Source organism: Thalassophryne amazonica, chromosome 6 (assembly GCF_902500255.1).
Source record: "Thalassophryne amazonica chromosome 6, fThaAma1.1, whole genome shotgun sequence".
NCBI classification, from domain to species: domain Eukaryota; kingdom Metazoa; phylum Chordata; class Actinopteri; order Batrachoidiformes; family Batrachoididae; genus Thalassophryne; species Thalassophryne amazonica.
Window position 1 is genome coordinate 24,057,567 of NC_047108.1, and position 21,540 is coordinate 24,079,106.

General features: G+C 40.0%; 1 protein-coding gene across 2 annotated transcripts in view; it reads right to left on the bottom strand.

Moving 5' to 3' along the window:
* Positions 1-21,540, bottom strand: part of prkcz (protein kinase C, zeta) — a 595,716-nt gene that overhangs the window by 380,836 nt on the left and 193,340 nt on the right. For both annotated transcript variants that reach the window (XM_034171897.1, XM_034171896.1), the window contains one exon: positions 5,717-5,802. Coding sequence is in view for 1 of the 2 variants with exons in the window: in XM_034171896.1 (XP_034027787.1) it covers positions 5,717-5,802 (86 nt within the window). In the remaining variant the exon portion in view is untranslated. The remainder of the gene's footprint in view (positions 1-5,716; positions 5,803-21,540) is intronic.

Here is a 21,540-nt window from a genome sequence, read left to right on the forward strand (position 1 = left end):
GATCCAACTTGATCTCCTTTTTATAATAGTCCCTCACTTGAAAATATCTAAAGAGTTCGTGTGAATCTAAGTCAAATTGTCTTCTAAGATTTTCAAAACTCACCAGCTCCCCTTTATTTTCTAACACAAACCAGGCAGTTATTCCCTTTTCCTTCCATTGTATAAACTTTTGATCATATTTTGCCGGATTGAAATCGCTATCATATGCTACCCATTTTAATATTTTTACGTCATTCTGGATCTTATATATTTTTAGTAATTTAAACCACAGATCTAATGTGTGTATGGTGATTGGATCCATACTATTTTTAAGTTCTTTAAATAACTGGTTGTCACCAACCATATTTTGAACTGGAATCTGGTTTACTTCTTTTTCTATATCCTTCCATTTTTTTCTAAATTCAGACTTGCACCAACAATATATAGGTCTCAATTGAGCAGCATTGAAGTATTCCCTCAATTTTGGAAGACCCATTCCCCCTTTTTCTTTAGGTAGCTGGAGAGTTTTATACCTGACTCTAGGTTTTTTGCCTCCCCAAACAAATCTAGAGATCATTCTATCCCACTCTATGAAGTGGCTCTGGGGAACATCTATTGGCAGGGATTGGAACACATATAAGAATCTAGGTAATATATTTAGTTTAACTATATCTACTCTTGAATTTAAACCTAATGGTAAGGTGGACCATCTTGTTATATCTTTCTGTATTTCTTGTTTTAAAGTTTTATAATTTGCAGTATATAGCTCAGAAAAGTTTTTCATAATCATAATACCCAGATATTTGATTGTTTTCAAGTTCCAATTTAATTTATATGATTTCTGGATCGCTCTCGATGGGTGATAGTTGAGTGCTAGAATCTGAGTTTTAGATACATTGATTTTATATCCTGAGAAATGTCCATAGTGTTCTATTAGCTTCATCAGATTGGGGAAAGCCATGTCCAGCTGCCCGAGTTAAGCTATTATGTCATCGGCAAAAAGCCCAATTTTATGCTCTATATTCTTAACTGTGATACCTTTAATTTCTTTATTTTGTTGAAATGCTTGAGCCAAAGGTTCTATAAAAATTGCAAAAAGAATCGGTGACAAACAGCATCCCTGTCTGGCTGATCTTTCTAACAGTATTTTATCAATCAAATTTCCATTAATTTTTATTCTAGCTGAGGGTTTTTGATACAGTGTTTTAATCAATTGTATAGATTTATTACTGAAACTAAATCGTTCTAATACTAAATAGAGGAATTTCTAATTAACACAATCGACTGCCTTTTCTGCGTGGACACTAACCAGCACAGAGCTTCGTTTCTCTTTTTGAGCTTGACCCATTACTTGTAGAGTTCTACGAATATTATCATGTGTTTGACGTCCTGATATGAACCCCGTTTGGTCCTCATCTATTAATTCTGCTATAAATGTATCTATTCTTTTGGAGATGATGGATGTATATATTTTATAATCGGTATTTAGTATTGAGATCGGTCTATAACTTTAATATCTATCTTTATCTTTACCTGGTTTTAAAATAATTTAAATAATTGCTTCTGCCCATGTTAGTGGTGTTTTATTTTCTTTAAGAGTCCAGTTAAAAGAAGTTTGGAGTACTGGTACCAACTCTTCCTTAAAGACTTTGTACCATTCTGCAGGGTAACCGTCGCTTCCTGGAGATTTTTTTATTTTTCAAGGAATTGAAATAATCTCTTCTTTTATAATGTCTGCTATTAGTCTGTCATTTTGTCTTAAACCAATTGATGGTAAATCTAATTGTTCTAAAAAGTGTCTTACTTCCTCCTCGTTTGCTGCAGGTGGCTGTGTGTATAATTTTTTATAGAACTCCTTAAATATCCTCTCTATGCCCTTTCGATCGTGTATTAGTCCATTGGTATGTGGGTCTCTGATTCTTTGTATGGTATTCACCGCTTGCTGTTTTCAAATACGTTTTGCTAAGAGTTTAGTCGCTCTGTGCCCAATCTCATAATAACTTTGCTTCAAATATATATTCTTCTTACCATATTCATCTAATAATAATTCAGTTATCTTCATTTTGATATCTTTGATTTGATTATGTATTTCTGGATTGTTTGTTTTCTGATATTGTTGCTCTAATTCTCTCAGCGTTAGTGAGTATTTTGAGTATGTTTCTCTTCTGATCTTTTTGAATAGTGTGGCTCTAGCTATTATCTTGCCTCGAACAACTGCCTTCAAAGCGTCCCATATAATGCGTGGTTCCACCTCCCCATTGTTATTTTCCTCTATATATTGCTTGATGTCTTCTTTAAAAACTTCCACCAGTCTTTTGTTATTAAGTATTCCTACATTCATTCTCCAAATTGTCTCTCTTTTCCTGGCATTCAAATTTATTTTTAGAAATAAGGTATTATGATCCGATATGTCAGCACCTCCAATCCTACACTCTGTCACTCTATGTCTATCCCCCTTATTAATAAAAATGTAATCTATTCTGGAATGGACATTGTGTGTTGCTGAATAATGTGTGAAATCCCTTTCCAAAGGATTGAGACTCCTCCATATGTCTATCATTCCCATTTCTTCTAAAGATATCTTTACAAATTTTGATGTCTTTTTTTTCCCCTTTAAGCTTGTTGTATCTAAGCTATGAGTCATGATTATGTTAAAATCCTCCCCACAGATTAAAGTACCTTCTGTTTCTGTGGCAATAACATTAAACAGGGATTTAAAGAAGTGTGTACTACTTTCTGGAAGTGCGTAAACATTTATCTGCGTTACAGGTTCATTCTCTAATTTTCCCTTCACTAATACATATCTTCCCTCTTTATCTTTGATTTTCTTTTCACAGACAAATATAGTTGAGTTTGGGATTAGTGTTGCAACCCCCCTTCTACGTCCTTGTTTATATGTACTGTAATATGAATTCCTATATCCAATTTTTTTCATGTTCTGTCTGAGACAGATGAGTTTCTTGTAAGAATATGACTTGTGGTTTCTCTTTTTTCAACTTTGTTATGACTAATACCCTCTTTTTAGGTGTATTTAGACCATTTACATTTAAGGACAATATTTTCAGATCATTGCACACCATATTTCTTCACTATTATGCTTATGTATTTCCTCAAGCAGCCCAAAAGTAACATGAACATGAACATTAACTCAAACAAAACTGAAAATAAAAAATACCACATGGAACTTCCACTCAGGGGTTCTTTTTCATCCCCCAAGTCCCTGTTGGTGGGTGGATGGGAAATCCTCTCCTGTGAGGGCCCATCCCTAGACCCATAGCTCTTCAAGCCTAGTCTAGACAAGTCCAACATCAGTATGCCTCGCCCAGTCGGTAGTATCTTAAAATAAACCGCAGTATCTGAAGCCTTCTTGTATTATTTATGTCCATCTGTGGGTCATATCTTATTTTCCTTGCATCAATAGATTAAATGAGTTGACCCAGTCAATGTTATTTGAAGTCTTATTAACTTTTTTTTTATTAACTTTTAACTTTTTACTTTTTTAACTGGAAGATGTTAATTATCAGATCTCCTTTGCTATTCCTGCAACTTCTCCTTCGCTCGTTGTGCTGCCGTATTTTGACTCAACCTGCTCTGTCTCACTCGCTGCCATCCCGGATTCCTTTGAGTTGTCTCCTCCACTTGTCCCACATCCACGTCCAGCAGCTCCACTATTAGTCCCTTTGCTCTCATATCCTGCGCTGTCATAGCTCTTAACACCGCTGTTCCAGTGAATTCTTATTTTGGTGAATAGGGTCTGAAAACGAATCCCCTTTTCTTTCAGTATTTTCTTGATGCCCAGATATGATTTGCGTTTTGGACGATTTCAGTGGGGTAATCATGGTCAAATTGAATTTTCTTGTTGCCCACCTGTATTCCCTTCTTCTGCCAGACTTTTTGCAGGATCATCTCCTTAGTCTCAAACTTGAGAAAATTAAGCACGACTGCTCTTGGAGCTCTGCCAGGACCCATTTTTGATGTGGACACTCATTGTATATGTAGGTCGGTTCCAACTCTTTTTTAAGAAGTTGGTCCAAGTACACTGTAATGGAGCTTCCCTCTGTGTCCTCGGGCAATCCGAAAATCTGGACATTATTCCGTCAAGATCTCGTTTCAAGGTCCGTTAGTTTATCCTGCATCTGATGTGCCTGCTTTGTTAGCTTCGTTAGCAAGTTGCTAATCTCCGTGTTATGCTCCTCCAGCTCAGTTATGTGAGTTTGCGCCTCGGTTATGTTCGTCTTCTGCTCCTGTAGCTCTGTATGATTTTCTGTCAGCTTACGCTCTATGTCTTGTCTTAATGAAGTTATTTCTTGCTTCATCTCACCTTTGAGTTCCTCTTTGAATGTTATAAGCTCATTATGGAGCTCCTGTTTGAGGGACCGTATATCATTGTTGATGCCAACGAGTCCAGCTTTCAGAGTTTCGGCGTGCTCCATCTTCTCCGTTGTTTCACTCACTCGTTCACTCTTGTCGGAGCCGCCTTCTTTCAAAAACAACTCTTGAGTTTTCTTTGAGGTTTTAGCGCTTCCCCGGTTTCGAATACCACTCATCTCAAAATTTATGGAGGTTATATGTTGAATTAATCAGTTTGAGTGGATTCATTTTACCGACTTGGGCAAGCTATAAATCTATGCTACTAACCCGTCCGCCATCTTGGAACTCCCCCTGCGTTTAAGATTTTAACATACTGTTGAACTGAGTCAAGCTGTATCACTTGAGGTTACAGCAGATTGTTGGTTCACACACATTGTAAACAAAGAAACCTTTCAGGCAAAATGGACTCTAATTTCACCTCTTGGATAAAGATTGCAATGCAGAAAAAATAAATAGCAGGCCTTAATCTCTAAATCTGTTGTTTTGGGGCTAGTCAGATTTTCAGTGAGTCATTAAGTGACTTTAAAAAAAGTTTTGTTTTCAGGGTTCATCCTGGAGTGAAATCTTAATGGGGGGGTCATATCATCCCATGGGTCAATGGGATTTTTTTTAACTGTATTTGGCGGTTGGCTGATTGATTGATTTAGTTTAATGCAACAAAAATGTTGTCAATAAACAAGTCAATGAGAATGAGAAAAAGTTACATTCAATGAAAGTATAAATCAACAATTCAGTTCTTTATTTGTTTCATTTGTATTTTTCACAAACATGCACCTTTTACTGCACTGCAGCAGGAAAGGGTATTTGCAATTTTCTGTGCAGAGAAAAAAAAAAATTATGGACACTTGTAATTATCTCAAATAATTTAATTGGGTGACAGCTCTAATTTTCACCAATTTTTCTCAAAAACAAATCATTTGTCCTTAACTGACCCTCAATCATTCCACAAAGGTTGATCTAAATCAGAATGAAATGCTCTAAGTAATAGTGCTCTCTCTCTCTCTCTCTCTCTCTCACACACACACACACACACACACACACACACACACACACACACACACACACACACACACACACACACACACACACACACACACACACACACACACACACACACACACACACACACAGGGCCAAAAACAATACCTCTGCACATGCTGTAGCATGCAGGTGTATTGAAACGCCTTCTTTTGAAAAGTGAATTCACCTTCAAGGATGGAATTGGATTTTTCAAAACCTCCATTGTCTTCTCCACAGCACAAATCCTTGAAGACAGGCTAATTAACAGGCCTGACTGAAGCATTATTCCGGCTTTACTGCGTGCGTCTCGGTGAAGGAAGCGATCATGATGTTGGAGGACACTCACCCTGTTAAAGCGCTTGGCCTGGAAGAGGTGCCCGTTGACTCGGTAGAGTTTCCTCCATCTTCTGGCCCCACGGCGATAGATGGATTCTAGGGAAAAGAGGACAGCATTTTAGAGTTGCAACATTGATGATGATGATGAAGATGGATGGAGATGTGTGAGAGAGTAAGTGAAGAGAATATGACATCAGAGGATTGACTCTGCTGTGCCACTCACTCTGACGAGGTTTCTCGATGATGCATAAAGTACATGTGCTCGCTAACCCCTTCAAGGCCTTTCACACTGCACACATTCAGGGCGTTAAGCCTGTCACGGATTGCTCTAAATCACATTATTTTCAATGAGAAATGTCACGTTTCTGATGCGACATGCCGCGACACGTCAAAAACCAAGCTCGCATGACACTCCACCAGGAGCACGCATTGCTGCTTGTCATCAGTCATAGTTCAACCCAAACCAACTTTAGCTGCTGTGCGCTGTGATGTAGCTTCGCACTGTCCAATAGAAATGAGGCATCAGGCCAAAATGCACAAGACTATGGTGCAGAAATGTGTCACAGAACTGCTCATTTATACACAGCAGTTTTCTGAAGAAAATCCTTTCAAATGTTTTTATTTTCCTTTACCTCAAGATTAATTTCTGATTACTGTAAGAAAACAAAAACAAATGCTTCTTACATGAGAACACTTGTAATTAAAATAGTAAAAAAAGCAGATTGTTTAGAAATCTTTGTTCATCTGTAAATTAATACTATAACTTGTCCATTGTTGTTTCAGATGCAATGATTTCTTGATTAACATTATAATGAACATTGGAGATTTATTTTTAGACAAATAAAACAGCATGAAAATTAATGTGTATATTTTAAAGTCTGGTAGATTCATTCATATTTGCATTTCAACCAGAAAAAAAGACACCATAAATAAATATAAATATTTATCGTAAACACAACAGGAGATGATGTAATGGCACGGTCACACGGCGTTAGCTGAACGAATTGGTGGAATGCTGCTGAGATGGTTGTCCTTATGGAAGGTCTCCTCTGAATGTTGGAGCTCTGACAGACAGGTGTGTCATGTGTCATGCCCAATCAACTGAATTTACCGCAGGTGGACTCCAATTAAGCTGTAGAAACATCTCAGAGATGATCAGAAACAGGATGCACCTGAGCTCAATTTTGAGTTTCAAGGCAAAGGCTGTGAATATTTATGTATGTGTTGCTTCTTAGTTTTATATTTTTAATAAATTTGCAAAAATCTTAAAAAACAAAAAAAATAAATAACCTTTTTCACATTGGCATTATGGGGTGTGTCGAATTATGAGGGGGAAAAAAGATTTGCATCCATTTTGGAATAAGGCTGTAACATAACAAAATGTGGAAAAGAGAGAGGCTGCTGTCATCAGCATGATGCATCTCATGATAAAAAAAAAAAAATCCAGAGAGCCCCAAGGCTTACACCCATGTCCTGGCTGCAGATTTTACTTCCACTTTAATACAATTCAACCGTACTTACTGGTCCAGAGGTTAATGCAAGTTAATCCTTTTATCATAAAATATTTTTGTTCTTTTTTAACAGACAGGTGACAGCAGGTGAAGTTCAGCGGCACATACTAGAGGGTCAGATCCTGTAGCACAGGGGTACCTCAATGCTGTGTGAGCTCTCTCAACTTTGTACATCAATGAATGCAGGAGCACTCAGTCTAACAACTACATCATCACTATTTCAGATGACACTGTGATTTTCAGCCTGCTGTGTAGTCATGACAGTGTATCTTGAGGACACTGCCACCGTTAAAACCTAGTGCAACAGTCACCATCTCTTTTTAATCTTAAAAAGATTAAAAATATTATTTCTGACCCAAAAGATGTGACAGGTCATGACTGGGTAATAATGTATGACAGTGTGACTGAGCACTTTTAAATATCTGGGCATCTGAACAGACTGCAGTTTGAAATGGAGCGCCCACGTGGACTGTGTGAGTGGGAGGTTGGCTCAGATGCTGCATTTCCTCTGCAGACTCAGACTGTGTGACGGTCATGTTTCCAAGCTGGAAAACATAATCAGATAGATATGGCAGCTCTCAGTCCAGATACAAACAAAAATCCAGAACATGGTGACATGCAGTGAGAGCAATGGTTAGGGCCCCTCACACACAGTACGAATAATTACAAATGAGAGCGAATCACAGCGGAACAGCTCGTACGAGCGAACCACGAAAACATCGAATTGACGGGCAAGCATGAATGATCCCACTGCGACGGTTTCATGCACGCAACAGTGTCGTGCACGAGCGTACATGAAACCGTCGCAGCGGGAACACAGTAGGAGGGGTTGACAAGGTTAGACCTTACTTGTGTGAATTGCCTTGAGGCACCTTTGTTGTGATTTGGCGCTATATAAATGAAAATAAACTGAAATTGAGCAGCTGGAGCATGTATAACCATATTGCGCAGCTGTGGTGGAAAAAGAAAATACATGCCACCCAAGGGATTCGAACCTGATTGCCAGCCAGAAACTTTACCACTGCGCTACCATCGCTGTCCTGTAAAAGGGGTGGAAAAATGCCTGAAATCAACAAGGGCATAAACGGATTTTTTATAAAAAGAGAAAACAGCGACATGACAACTGACCAAACTGCGTTTTTTATGGCGTATTTCTGCTGATACGTGACTGAAGGTGGCGTATTTGTTGTATTGTTGGCTTGTCGTATAGTCCTGCGGCGCACGTGTCTTGTCAGACAGACATGACATTCAGATCGCCTGCTGCGTGTCCACATGAACTGATGGTCCGTTTCAGCTGGGGCAGCCTGTCAATGTCCGCGCTCTTCAGCCCGTCGCAAAAGTGATGTATGTTTTTATGTATTTCCACATGAGGACAACAAGCACACACACACGCACGTGTCCATCAAATCACACATGCACGTTTCTGTTGACAGCCAGCCATGCCCCCCTGTCCATTCAGCGCACAGACCAAGGTGTCACTCTCTGAGCAGATGAGAGGCGCCTCGCCTGCGGGGGGGAACCACACTCATGCACGTGTAGGGAGAGCACACGAAACACACACACACGTCTTGTGGGGGGAGCTGACACTCTGGTACGCCACGTGTACTTGCGTAAGGGCACTTAGACAATTTTCACCGCAAACTCGAAAGTGATCGTCTGCTGACTGTTGTTGTGCTAATAGTGCGAATGGCCACACATTATCTAAGTCCCAAGCGAGCGGTGTTAGATTTTCATGTGTGTCAGCTGGAATTTGGCTGACACCTGCCGCGAGAGGGATCGATGGGCTCTCACAGCGCATACTCTGTCTTTCTGCCTCTGGTGTGTGCAAATAGTTGTAGCAACAGGTGTATGAGGCGTTGGAGGCAGCTCCGACTTTACACATATTACATACGATTCCTGCTTCATGCACAATTCATGTGCAATTTGACCAAATTCGTACTATGTGTGAAGGGGCTCTTTAAAAGGAGAATCCTGCTTTCAGACAGCCTGAGAAAGTTCTGTGATTAGTACAGCATATAAAAATCTAAATGACCGTCACACACATCTGTTACACAAGCAAGTTACAAAGCAGGTAAGTGTAAAACCAAATGTCTGCACCTCTCACTCATCCCAACATCCATTACACTACTTCATAAGGAAGCAGGTTGATGCCGACATGTATGTTTAGTCTGACATTTATTCTTGCACATTTTGCACTCTGGTTTAAAGGTTCAACACCTTGTTTTTTAATTAAATGAATTACAGGCTTTCATGCCAGGTCTTGCTTACTGTTGTTATATGTATTTTCTTATCCTTTTCAGTGAATCAGTCCAGGTGCGAGATCTTACACATTTACTCATTTTCTTAACTGTCTTCTGGGGCAGTTGCAATATTTTTTTCCACTTATTTTTCTTTGTACTATTATTCTGAATGTGTGTAGTATTTCGTTTTGCTGTCTCTGACTGTGCATGCTGTTCTGCAGCTGGTGTCGCACCTTTCACCAAGAAACATTTCTCTGCAGGGATAATAAAGTATATTCGATTTGATAATCTGTAGCCTTAGTGATAGCCTTAGCTGTAAGCATCCCTCACAATAACTACCCAGTTTCCTGCACATAACTCTGAATACATTTTTAAATAGACTACAAGAGCATGGATGTGTGTACTTGTGTCCTAAAATGTGCTGTTTGGTTTCTAACATTTTGAGGAGGTTTTCTATTATTTCTTGGTGCGTTGGCTTGGGGGAGGGACTGTTTTTACTCTCCTCTGTTTGTTTGAAGGGAAAAAAGTCCAAAACAAATCATCAAAACAAGATGTGTGATACCAACAAAACTGTGTGGCTCACACTGGTTGAGCCCCGTTCCCCTGAGCAGACTGGGTTTGCAGTCTGCCTGGTGCTCTGGGAGGGGCTGTGGTGTCCTCCTTGATGCACAATCTTTCTTGTTTCTGTTGCTATGGCAGCTACAGCCCACCATATTTATAACAGCGAGGATACAAGAATGACTGGTATTGTATGAAATTAAATAAAAGAAAGCCAGGCCACACTCCTGAAGTCCTCCTCTGGAAAATGATGCTGTCATTGTGCAGACTCAGGACCAACAAGTTGAGGTATGGATCTCTGCAACACAAATTAAATGCAATAAAATGCACAAATGCAACTCATGCTGACACATGCAGCTGCTCTGAGGCAGCTGCAGAGAAAACCTGCACCACAGCAGTTTCACAATTTTTTTTTTTTTTAAGAACAGCACCCTTTCAGAAGACGTAGCACATCCACGGGTAAATTTATCCCTTTAAAATAACCAGACAGTCTGATTACTGGTTATGATGACTATTGTAACGAACTACAAAAGCTAAACACACAACACAGCACACACGTCTGATTCAAGCTACAGTTCCGGTACCACGAGCTGGTGCTGTGCATCGACATATCCAACAATTTTCCGCATCACTCTGCACATCCCTTTATATCCGTCCATATAATTGCAAACATGTGGGTGTGTTAACTGCTCAACAGTGTGTCTCTGATGTGCACATCACTCAAATGACTTCTTGTTTTCACACTATTAACGGTTCCCAGCATCATCTTTACATGTCCATAGTGGAAAAATAGCTGTAGAAACGTGCGTACGCCAGCTAGGATTTTTGCGTGATGCACCGCACATTTCCACAGTCATTTCACTGTTAATACATCTGAATGTTGGCGTGGAGTCGGACGCACGCCAGGTTTTTGTGTGTAAGCATGCTTTGTGCATGAGGTCCCAGGCCGTTCCCATATCTATCTGCCACAGCCAGGTGAAAAGTGGGTGTGTCCTTGGCCTTTTGCACCTCATGTTTCCTCACAATGCAACTGACACTCCTCCTCTGAGTCATCCTAATGTCCCCAACTCTGATATTTTAGCAATCTTACATGTTAACTGCAAGCCACACTGAGACACATGGACTTATTTAACTTTGGTAAATTTGAAATACATCGACTACATATTAGAACACAGACAGAATCGTGGACAAAACACAAGTCAGTATACAAGAAAGAAACCAGTGTGCAACAATGGCACAAAATTACAAAACCAAATCAAGAATCCAGTTAACGTCATTAGCCTGCTTCAAAACAATGCAGCTAAGCAAGAAGACAGCTCTTCTAATACTGGTGTTCATGTCCGTGGAAAAAGGAAGAAAAGGAAAATGTGGACTGGGTCATGTCTTTAGCCCCCCTGTATTTGTGTTTTGTGCCAGTGTCATTTTTTGTGCCACCACTGTGAGCACTATAAGCAGAAAAACTCTGAACATTTCAGAATGATGCTGCTATCACCAATGCACCCCCTCAGACAGCCAATCACCCTGACAACCAAGAAAACAGTCAAAGTAGCTCATATTCATGTCTCCTTCAGCCAACCTGTCACATGAAATCTATTAGAACAGAGAAAAAGCTAATTTATGGGAGCAGATTGGACAGACTCTATATATATGTTTCTGCTGAGGGTAACTGCATTTATCAGCCGCTTGTTGTTGCTATAGAAACAAATACCACTCTCACTTTTTTATGAAAATTCTGCAATCAAGCGCTCCCCTTCGGTGCCTTGCAACAAAAAGCAAAAAACAAAAACAAAAACGCTAATATGGACACATGGCTTGTATGATAGTCTTTCCAGTGGAACCCAAGGATCCAGTACCAAACCCAAGGCTCACACCCATACAGTAAGAAAGGCTTCCTATCAGGCTGCATGTCCTCCTTAATCATTTAAGTAACAACAGTTTGGCATATTCTCAAATGCTTTCAGAACATTGCTAACCAACGTTGCGTATAGCATACAATGTCTAATAGAGGAAACATCGTCATGACAGTCTTTAAATGGAAACAACTGCACTCTCTGCATCAATTGTACTAAAATGTAAGATTGGATTAGATAGAACTTTATTAATCGCTTGGTAAGACTCCCTCAGGGAAATTGAGGGTCCAGCAGCACACAGGGTAAGCAGCACACAGAGCATCAAAAGTAAAAGTAAGAAACAATTTGCAAAATGTAAATATAAACATAGATACCAGAAATACTGCTTGCTACTGGCTACCAGCTTACTGGCTACTACTGTTGGGGTTTGGTTCCATTATGTGTCTCTGTGTCTTTTTGTGTAGTTTGTCCCCCAACTGGCTTGTTCAATGCAAATGTGCGTGTGGTTCCCTGCACCTGTCTAGAGTCCCTTTATTCAGAGAGTAGGGTCAACTGAGAACATGGCGCCATTTTTGGGCTAATTGTGCTGAACTACTGAATGAACCTTTTATGTTTTCAACACGTTTTTTAATCAGTTAGCCACATACAGCAACACATCCAGGTACAGGTACTATCAAAATAAATATAAAAATAGTTAAGCTAACAAATGTACAATTTATGATGATTTATTTAATTAATTTAAAGCCTGATTTATGTTTCAGCAGCTCTGTAACTCCATGTCATGACACCAACATGCATGACACTTTTAAAGTTCTCCGTCGCTGGATAATGCTTTATTTTGGATGAATTTTTCCATCAACAAGCTTTTGTTTCTACAATCATCACCTCCAAATCAAAGGTAAACTGTACAATTTCCTCTTTTTCTGACTCTGTGTTGTAAATTTGCTGGCTTTCTGATCCATTTGTAATCAGCGTGCACACTGCAAACCCTATTAAAATATGAGGAAAGAGTGAAAGCAGAAAAGTGTCAAATCACAGCCTTTTGCTGTGTCTGATTTAACAGGCGCACATCAGGCTGAGCACAGTTTGAAATAAATAAACGGGTGGGCTTTTAATCACAGAAATGACTCAAGTCTCACTTTCCTCAAATCTGAGAGTGTCAGTGTGCTGAACTTTAATTTTATACCACTGTGCACATCCAGACTGCTCTGTCCAGTACATATGAGGAGTATTATACTGTGTTTATCACATGGAAAACTATACAAAAATATCTGGTTTATATGATGATGGTTTGGGTGAGTTTTACTGTACATGGGACTGAACAATAAATTTAAGTCTCAAAAGCTTTGATGATGAAGTCACTTCCATCCCACACAGCTGACTTTATTTTCCCAAATTTTCTTCTGATCAGATCTGAAGGGAATCTGTACATCTTGAAGCCCTTGTGTCTATTTGTCCATCCAAACGCACAGCAACCCAGCATTTTCAGCGATTAAATAATTAAAATAGCAGGATTTACAGGCAGACAGATTAAAGGACATGTCGCACCAAAATCATAACAATTAAGATTTAGGCTGTTAGTGATCATCCGATGATCCACCGGGATTACTTTGTGCACTTCCGTGACCGGTTTCAAAGTATATGGCATTCACAACAAACAGCTATGGAAACGTCCGAAAACAAATTACGTGTGAGTACTCGGGTGTTTCCGACAAGTGATGTAGCTACTAGAAGCGTCCCAGCATGCACTTCAATGGAATGTACAACCCCTGGCAATAATTATGGAATCACCGGCCTCGGAGGATGTTCATTCAGTTGTTTAATTTTGTAGAAAAAAAACAGATCACAGACATGACACAAAACTAAAGTCATTTCAAATGGCAACTTTCTGGCTTTAAGAAACACTATGAGAAATCAGGAAAAATAATTGTGGCAGTCAGTAACGGTTACTTTTTTAGACCAAGTAGAGGGAAAAAAAATATGGACTCACTCAATAATGAGGAATAAATTATGGAATCACCCTGTAAATTTTCATCCCCAAAACTAACACCTGCATCAAATCAGATCTGCTCGTTAGTCTGCATCTAAAAAGGAGTGATCACACCTTGGAGAGCTGTTGCACCAAGTGGACTGACATGAATCATGGCTCCAACACGAGAGATGTCAATTGAAACAAAGGAGAGGATTATCAAACTCTTAAAAGAGGGTAAATCATCACGCAATGTTGCAAAAGTTGTTGGTTGTTCACAGTCAGCTGTGTCTAAACTCTGGACCAAATACAAACAACATGGGAAGGTTGTTAAAGGCAAACATACTGGTAGACCAACGAAGACATCAAAGCGTCAAGACAGAAAACTTAAAGCAATATGTCTCAAAAATCAAAAATGCACAACAAAACAAATGAGGAACGAATGGGAGGAAACTGGAGTCAACGTCTGTGACCAAACTGTAAGAAGCTGCCTAAAGGAAATGGGATTTACATACAGAAAAGCTAAACGAAAGCCATCATTAACACCTAAACAGAAAAAACAAGGTTACAATGGGCTAAGGAAAAGCAATCGTGGACTGTGGATGACTGGATGAAAGTCATATTCAGTGATGAATCTTGAATCTGCATTGGGCAAGGTGATGATGCTGGAACTTTTGTTTGGTGCCGTTCCAATGAGATTTATAAAGATGACTGCCTGAAGAGAACATGTAAATTTCCACAGTCATTGATGATATGGGGCTGCATGTCAGGTAAAGGCACTGGGGAGATGGCTGTCATTACATCATCAATAAATGCACAAGTTTACGTTGATATTTTGGACAATTTTCTTATCCCATCAATTGAAAGGATGTTTGGGGATGATGAAATCATTTTTCAAGATGATAATGCATCTTGCCATAGAGCAAAAACTGTGAAAACATTCCTTGCAAAAAGACACATAGGGTCAATGTCATGGCATGCAAATAGTCCGGATCTTAATCCAATTGAAAATCTTTGGTGGAAGTTCAAGAAAATGGTCCATGACAAGGTTCCAACCTGCAAAGCTGATCTGGCAACAGCAATCAGAGAAAGTTGGAGCCAGATTTATGACGAGTACTGTTTGTCACTCATTAAGACCATGCCTCAGAGACTGCAAGCTGTTATAAAAGCCAGAGGTGGTGCAACAAAATACTAGTGATATGTTGGAGCGTTCTTTTGTTTTTCATGATTCCATAATTTTTTCCTCAATTGAGTGATTCTATATTTTTTTCCCTCTGCTTGGTCTAAAAAAGTAACCGTTACTGACTGCCACAATTTTTTTTTCCTGATTTATTATAGTGTTTCGTAAAGCCAGAAAGTTGCCATTTGAAATGACTTTAGTTTTGTGTCATGTCTGTGATCTGCTTTTTTTCTACAAAATTAAACAACTGAATGAACATCCTCCGAGGCCGGTGATTCCATAATTTTTGCCAGGGGTTGTAGCTGCTAACATTAAGAATGGATGTATAGATGAATTCCAAAGTTGATATAAGTGTGATGTCGTATTATAATGACTCGTTTTTAAGTAAAAACTGTTCATTCTGATGCAGTCACAGTAAAACCTCCAAGAAGGTTTATGTGCACTTAAAATCTAAAAAAAAAAATACATCTGGTGCCGGGGAAAAATGAGCGTCTCATCAGCTGCACAGCGCGCACACGCATGCACGCGCACACGCATGCACGCGCATGCATGCACACACACACACACACACACACACACACATTCCAGCGTCAAATCCACACTCTCAAAGTAAAAAGAAAAAAAATCTTGCTACAAAACACAAAAGTAAGGGGTAAAATCTTGAACATGCCAGACTCACGGTCGTGTTATGGATTTATTTCCAAATGTAAACTCTCCACAATCAAAGAAGCACGACACACATGTGCATGCGAGATCGCAGGCTGCAGCACTGCCTCACTCACAATTGTGGCACGTAAACTAATGTCCATTCACTCCTAGAAGTAATGAATTCTGACTTTTTCCAGTGTAACAAGTCCTTCTCCGTGTCAGGTAGTCTGCTAAAAACAGCATAATTGAGATGTCCCCACATCCATGTCCAGAGCTTCAGAAAAAAAGGATCCACAAAAACAGAGCGTCACCACACTATAGTAGGGATGCACCGATACCCGATCCCGCATTCATTTACTCGTATTTGTAATCATAAAACATGTCAGATACTCCGTGACAGTATGATATCAACTTCTCAACATGGGATTTTCACGCACACGCTCTGAAATTTCCGGACTAAGTTGAAATACGTTCGTCAATGCTGTCCATTAATTGACAGAGCTGCGGCCCATCATGAGGAGAAAATTCACAAACACAGTTAATAAAAAGTCTTACCTGTTTGTGGAATTTATCATACAATCCTGAAGAATAATCCACATAAAGCCTCCTGAGTTTGGAACAGAACATCTGAAAATACTTTAATTCCTCGTGTGGCTGGAAAAAAAATGTTCCTCTGTGTCTTTGGCATTTTCCGCCACAGTTCCTCTGGCAGAACTCAGATCAGGGCTTCAGCGGCGGAGACTGTCCATCAGGTTGGTGAGTTTCAGCCCTTGGTGTGGGTGTTCAGGCATTTCGGTCCGCTACAGGGGTAATCCGTTTGCGGAATCTCTGTGACGCTGGGTTCAGAACCTCCGCTTGCTTCCATGAGCTGCACTTTGCGCCAGACGTTGGTTCACTGCGCGCCTCATTCATTAAACGGCTCATTTACCACAGGCAATGGGCTATTCTGTCTGAACTTGAGGAAATTATCCCATCATCCACAAAGGAAAAATAAAATATTGTTAAAATTATTACGTTTTGCTTCCTTGTGTCACCACACCGCGTGTGTGCGTGTGACGCCATGTGTGTGTGTGTAAGCCATGCTCCTCCAATATTACATGTTCCACCTTTGGGGAAAAAAAAATTACGGTTTGTATTTGTGTATGTTACCTGTATGTACAGTATCTAATTAAAAGTTAAAAAATAGTGTGGAGAGTGAAAAACTGTTTAGCTCAATGTTGTAGATAAAAACAGAAACAGGCTCACAGCTGATAACAGAGAGAAGCTTCTTTTCATCAAAATGAATCTGCCCCTCACATTTTCAAAAAAGCCTTTTAGTCCTCACAGACATAAATAAAGTTAGTGATGGACAGTTTCAGTTCAGTTATTGGTGTGGTATATTTTGTAGTACTGAAGTTACATTTCAGTGCAATGTCTGGCAGTGTCACGTTTGTTAAGAAACACACAATGTTAAAGGACAATTTATTGTAGTCAAAAAGTGAAGTTATATGATTTAAGTGAAATGTTTGTAAATAAAAACAAAACTAATGATATTGGTAGCAGTTACAGTCAAAAAGTAAGGAACAAATGATGAATAAAACATGTTTTGAAAGTCATCATAAAACTGTAATGGTATCATTAAGTATTCGTATCGGTACTCGGTATCGAAAAGTACCCAAATGTATGTACTCGTACTTGGTCTGGAAAAAAGTGGTATCGGTGCATCCCTACGCTTTAGGTTCCAAAATCCGACACTCTGAAAAAGTTAAAAGGTTCGGGGTGAAGTGTGTTGTCTCCTGTCTGTAAACCCGAGCCATCACTTTCGAACGGTTGCTCAGAAGCTTCATTTTCGGAAGGGGCATATTTGTTTCCCTCTACCTGTCAGTCATCAGGATGTTTCTGTTCATTCTAAAATGTGCGCCACATATCGAAAAATGCAGAGAATTGCCAAGTGAGACATTTTCTGGAAATGCACCTGCTAACGCTTAGAGTGAGAGGAATAAAATACATTAGCGACCACTAATTATTAGCACGTGTGCAGAGAGACTTACAATCATGAGTACTTTTATGTTGTTGTCTTGCTAACTGGGATGTTAAAATTGTGCAACATGTCCTTTAACAGTGAACGCTATTTTGGCCAGAAAATGGCATCACGAGTCACGTGACCCTTTTTTTTTTTGGCTCTTCATGTCGCTACTCTCTGAATAAAGGGACTCTACACCTGTCCTCCCAAGGGGGCATGTTCTGTGTGGATTAGTATGTGTGCATGAGTGCGAATGTGTGTGTTCTCTGCTGCTGTCTCACTGAGGGTGCAGGTTTGTGCGTGTGTCCATGTTTACTTCTGCATGTGTAACTAAAAGGATGGTTTTCTGTTGGAGTGTAGTCTGTGTTGTGTTATGTAAATTCTGTTGTTTGGTATTTATGTCTGGTTTTCATGTGCTTAGCTTATGTTGTTCACCTTCTTTTTTGAGTCGTCTGTTCAGTCCGTTGGTCATTATTTACATTCTCTCCCTGCAGTTACATGTTGCGTTTTTTTTTATGTGTTACAGCCCTCTTGTGTTTATTTTTGGTTCGTCACATGCCTTTAGTAGTTAATCAGTATTCATGTGTGTTCTGGTCTTGATGTGTGTCACTTGCCGCTCTGTAATTAGTTTGGTATTATTAGTCTCACGAGTTCAGTTCTTCTCTGCTGGTCAGTTCTGACTGCTTTGTCAGTTTGGAATCATGCTGTTTTCCACTTCTAAGTTACGTCCTCTCTCTTGTTTCTGTGAAGGCTCTCAGTTGTCAAGGTGGTTTCCATAGTAGAGAAGCTTGAATCTTCGACTGGACTGGGTAGCTTGACGTGAGGACGTTTCGCTTCAAATTGCAGAAGCTTCCTCAGCTAAAATTCATGCTCTGGTAGTCGCAAAGCATTCTTTTTTTACAACATCATGCAAGTTTTATAAGTCCGCGGACACTGATCTGTGTGTTACAGATACAAATCAGTTTCCTCGAATCCACGGAGTTTCGAGGAGAATAAATGCCACTGAAAGCCTGGCTGTTGCGACAGCTGTCGTAAAGCGGGACTGGTTGGTGACTGGTGACATTGTGTGGTTCCTGTGCGAAGCTTAGCTAAATGTAGCATGTCGACATCGCAAACGTTTAGAACTTTCAAGTTTTTAAAAGAATTTTGCAGCATGTCTGTGTCACGGAGCACGCACAGGCGCAATGCTGTTTAATATGCTTATTTGAACCACTGCGTTAAAGAGTACAAAACTAACACCCCCGCCCCCCTCCCCATGATGAAAGCCGCGGACACATAATTTTAAAAAATAATTGACCTTGCAGACAATATCACCACATACATACCCAGCCATCAGATGCCTCCATTACGGTAATGTGAAATGATTTATTCTGAAATGTCGGTCTTCTCTCATCCAGGAGCATATAGTTTCAGCTTGCCACATCAATGAATGGAACCACACTGCCTTCTAGTGGATATCCAATGTGTGTGAGTGTGTATTTGTGAATCAGCTGGCATTTGTTTGTGGATCTGTGTGGATTTCGCGAAAAGAATGTCTCAAAATTACGTCGCAGAGGAAAGCGATGAATGCGTGTAACTGGTGATCCACAAATGCTGAAACTCAATTCACAAATACAATTTCCAGTTTTACAAATGTAATTTTTTTTTTTTTACAAATTAAATTTTATATTTGCAAATACAACATTATTTGCAAAGACCAATTTACAAGTTACAAATATGAAATTTGCATTTGTGAATATCTGAACACATTTGCAAATCAATGATTATTTGTCGATCACCCTGCGTGCATTTACAAATATTAATGAGATCATTTTAACCCCATACTGTTCTGTGGAGTTTCATCTGTGAAATCCTGCTAATCCTGTTAAGTGAAAGGCCTTTAATGCAAAGTGCTGCCTGTGTCAGGCCATCTTCATGTTTTGTTTCCATAGTTACCCACAGTTTCATCCCCTCTGCATGTCCTAGTGGGTGGGACAGTTGGGGCTGACACAGGGCCTCTGTGGATGTTAGCCTACACTGCTCTGTGCGAGGAAGACAGCTGCAATCTGTAAACATTCCCCATGTCAAGTGGAACTGTAATATTCATGAGTAATAATGAATTCAGTGTGATACTGATAACCACTGCATCACTCGCTATCAGTGTCTAAACTGAATGTTTAAAACATTCTTAATTACACAAATATGCATTTGCCTGCAGTTAATTTGTGACAATTTCAGTAAAAATGAGGCGGCTCGTGGCCGAGCCGTCCTGGCTAACACTGAGAAGAAGCACCTGCAAGTATTTCTACCAATGACCAAGTGTAAACAGGGCCCAATGACCAGATGCTGCTTTTGATGCGTCCCGGGCAAGTTTGAGCAACAGCATTTTATAAACAACAGCAATCAGAGATTTCTGACGTCCACCAATCCGGATCCCAATCACCTGCAAAATTCAGTGGTGTCTTCCATGCCCTAATATCCATCTGTGGTGCAAATTTGGTGAGAATCTGTGAAGTCATTTTGATGTAATCTGTCAAAGCCTATATAAGGGGAAATCTTGATCCAGATTCCGGATCACCTCCAATATTTAATGGAGTCTTCCTTGGTCCAATATGTATCTGTGGTAAAAATATCATCAAAATCTGTGCAGTAGTTTTGATGTAATCTTGCTAAAAGACAGACAAATAAATAAATAAATGCATGTTCAGTCCACCATCAATATGAGCAACTGCAGCATAGGGTCAAGTCTCAATAAAATGTACGAGGTCTGTGAGAAAACTATCCGACCTTTTTAGTTTTTTTCAAAAACTATATGGATTTGAATCATGTGCGCTTGCATCAGACAAGCTTGAACCTTCGTGAGCATGCGTGAGTTTTTTCACGCCTGTTGGTTGCGTCATTCGCCTGTGGGCAGGCTTTGAGTGAGCACTGGTCCACCCCCCTCGGTGGATTTTTATTGTTTAGGAATGGTGGAACGACTGCTGCTTTGTTCCATGAAAATTTTTTCAGAAACTCTGCCAGACAGCCAGATGGAAACCATTTGGAAGATTCAGATGGCTTTCGGTGAAGATTCTATCGGTATCACACGGATTAAGGACCAATAAAACTGGATTAAAAACGGCCCAGAGCGGCGGAGGGCGCACCGCGCCCCGAGCAGCCATCGACAGGCTGGAACGAGCAGAACACTTCCAAATTTAAGGCTCTGTTGATGCAGGACATCATGTGACTAGCAGAGAAGTTTCAGAAGAGGTCGGGATCAGCACTTTATCGGCACATTCCACCGTTAAAGGAGATTTTGTAAGGAAAGACGTGCGGACGGATTCGCGCATCGGGGCGCAGCCGCTCATGGCGCGGGACAAACAACACCTCCGTGTTGGAAGTCTCACAGGACAAGTTGGAACATGCCCAGCTGTTAAACAATTTCTCGGATACTCACTCGACTGAAAAGCCACCAAAAGCCGTCTGAATCTTATGAATGGTTTCGTTTTTAATCCAGTTTTAATGGTCCTTAATCCGTGTGATACCGATAGAATCTTCATCAAAAGCCATCTGAATCTTCCAAATGGTTTCCATCTGGCTGTCTGGCAGAGTTTCTGAAAAACCTTTCATGGAACAAAGCGGCAGTCGCTCCGCCATTCCTAAACAATAAAAATCCAACGAGGGGGGTGGACCAGTGCTCACTCAAAACCTTCCCACAGGCGAATGACGCAACCGACAGGCGTGAAAAAACTCACGCATGCGCACGAAGGTTCAAGCTTGTCTGATGCAAGCGCACATGATTCAAATCCATATAGTTTTTGAAAAAAATAAAAAGGTCAGATACTTTCCTCACAGACCTCGTATTTATGGATAGCTTTTTCCTTTTGTTTCGTTTCATATAGCCAGACAGCACAACTG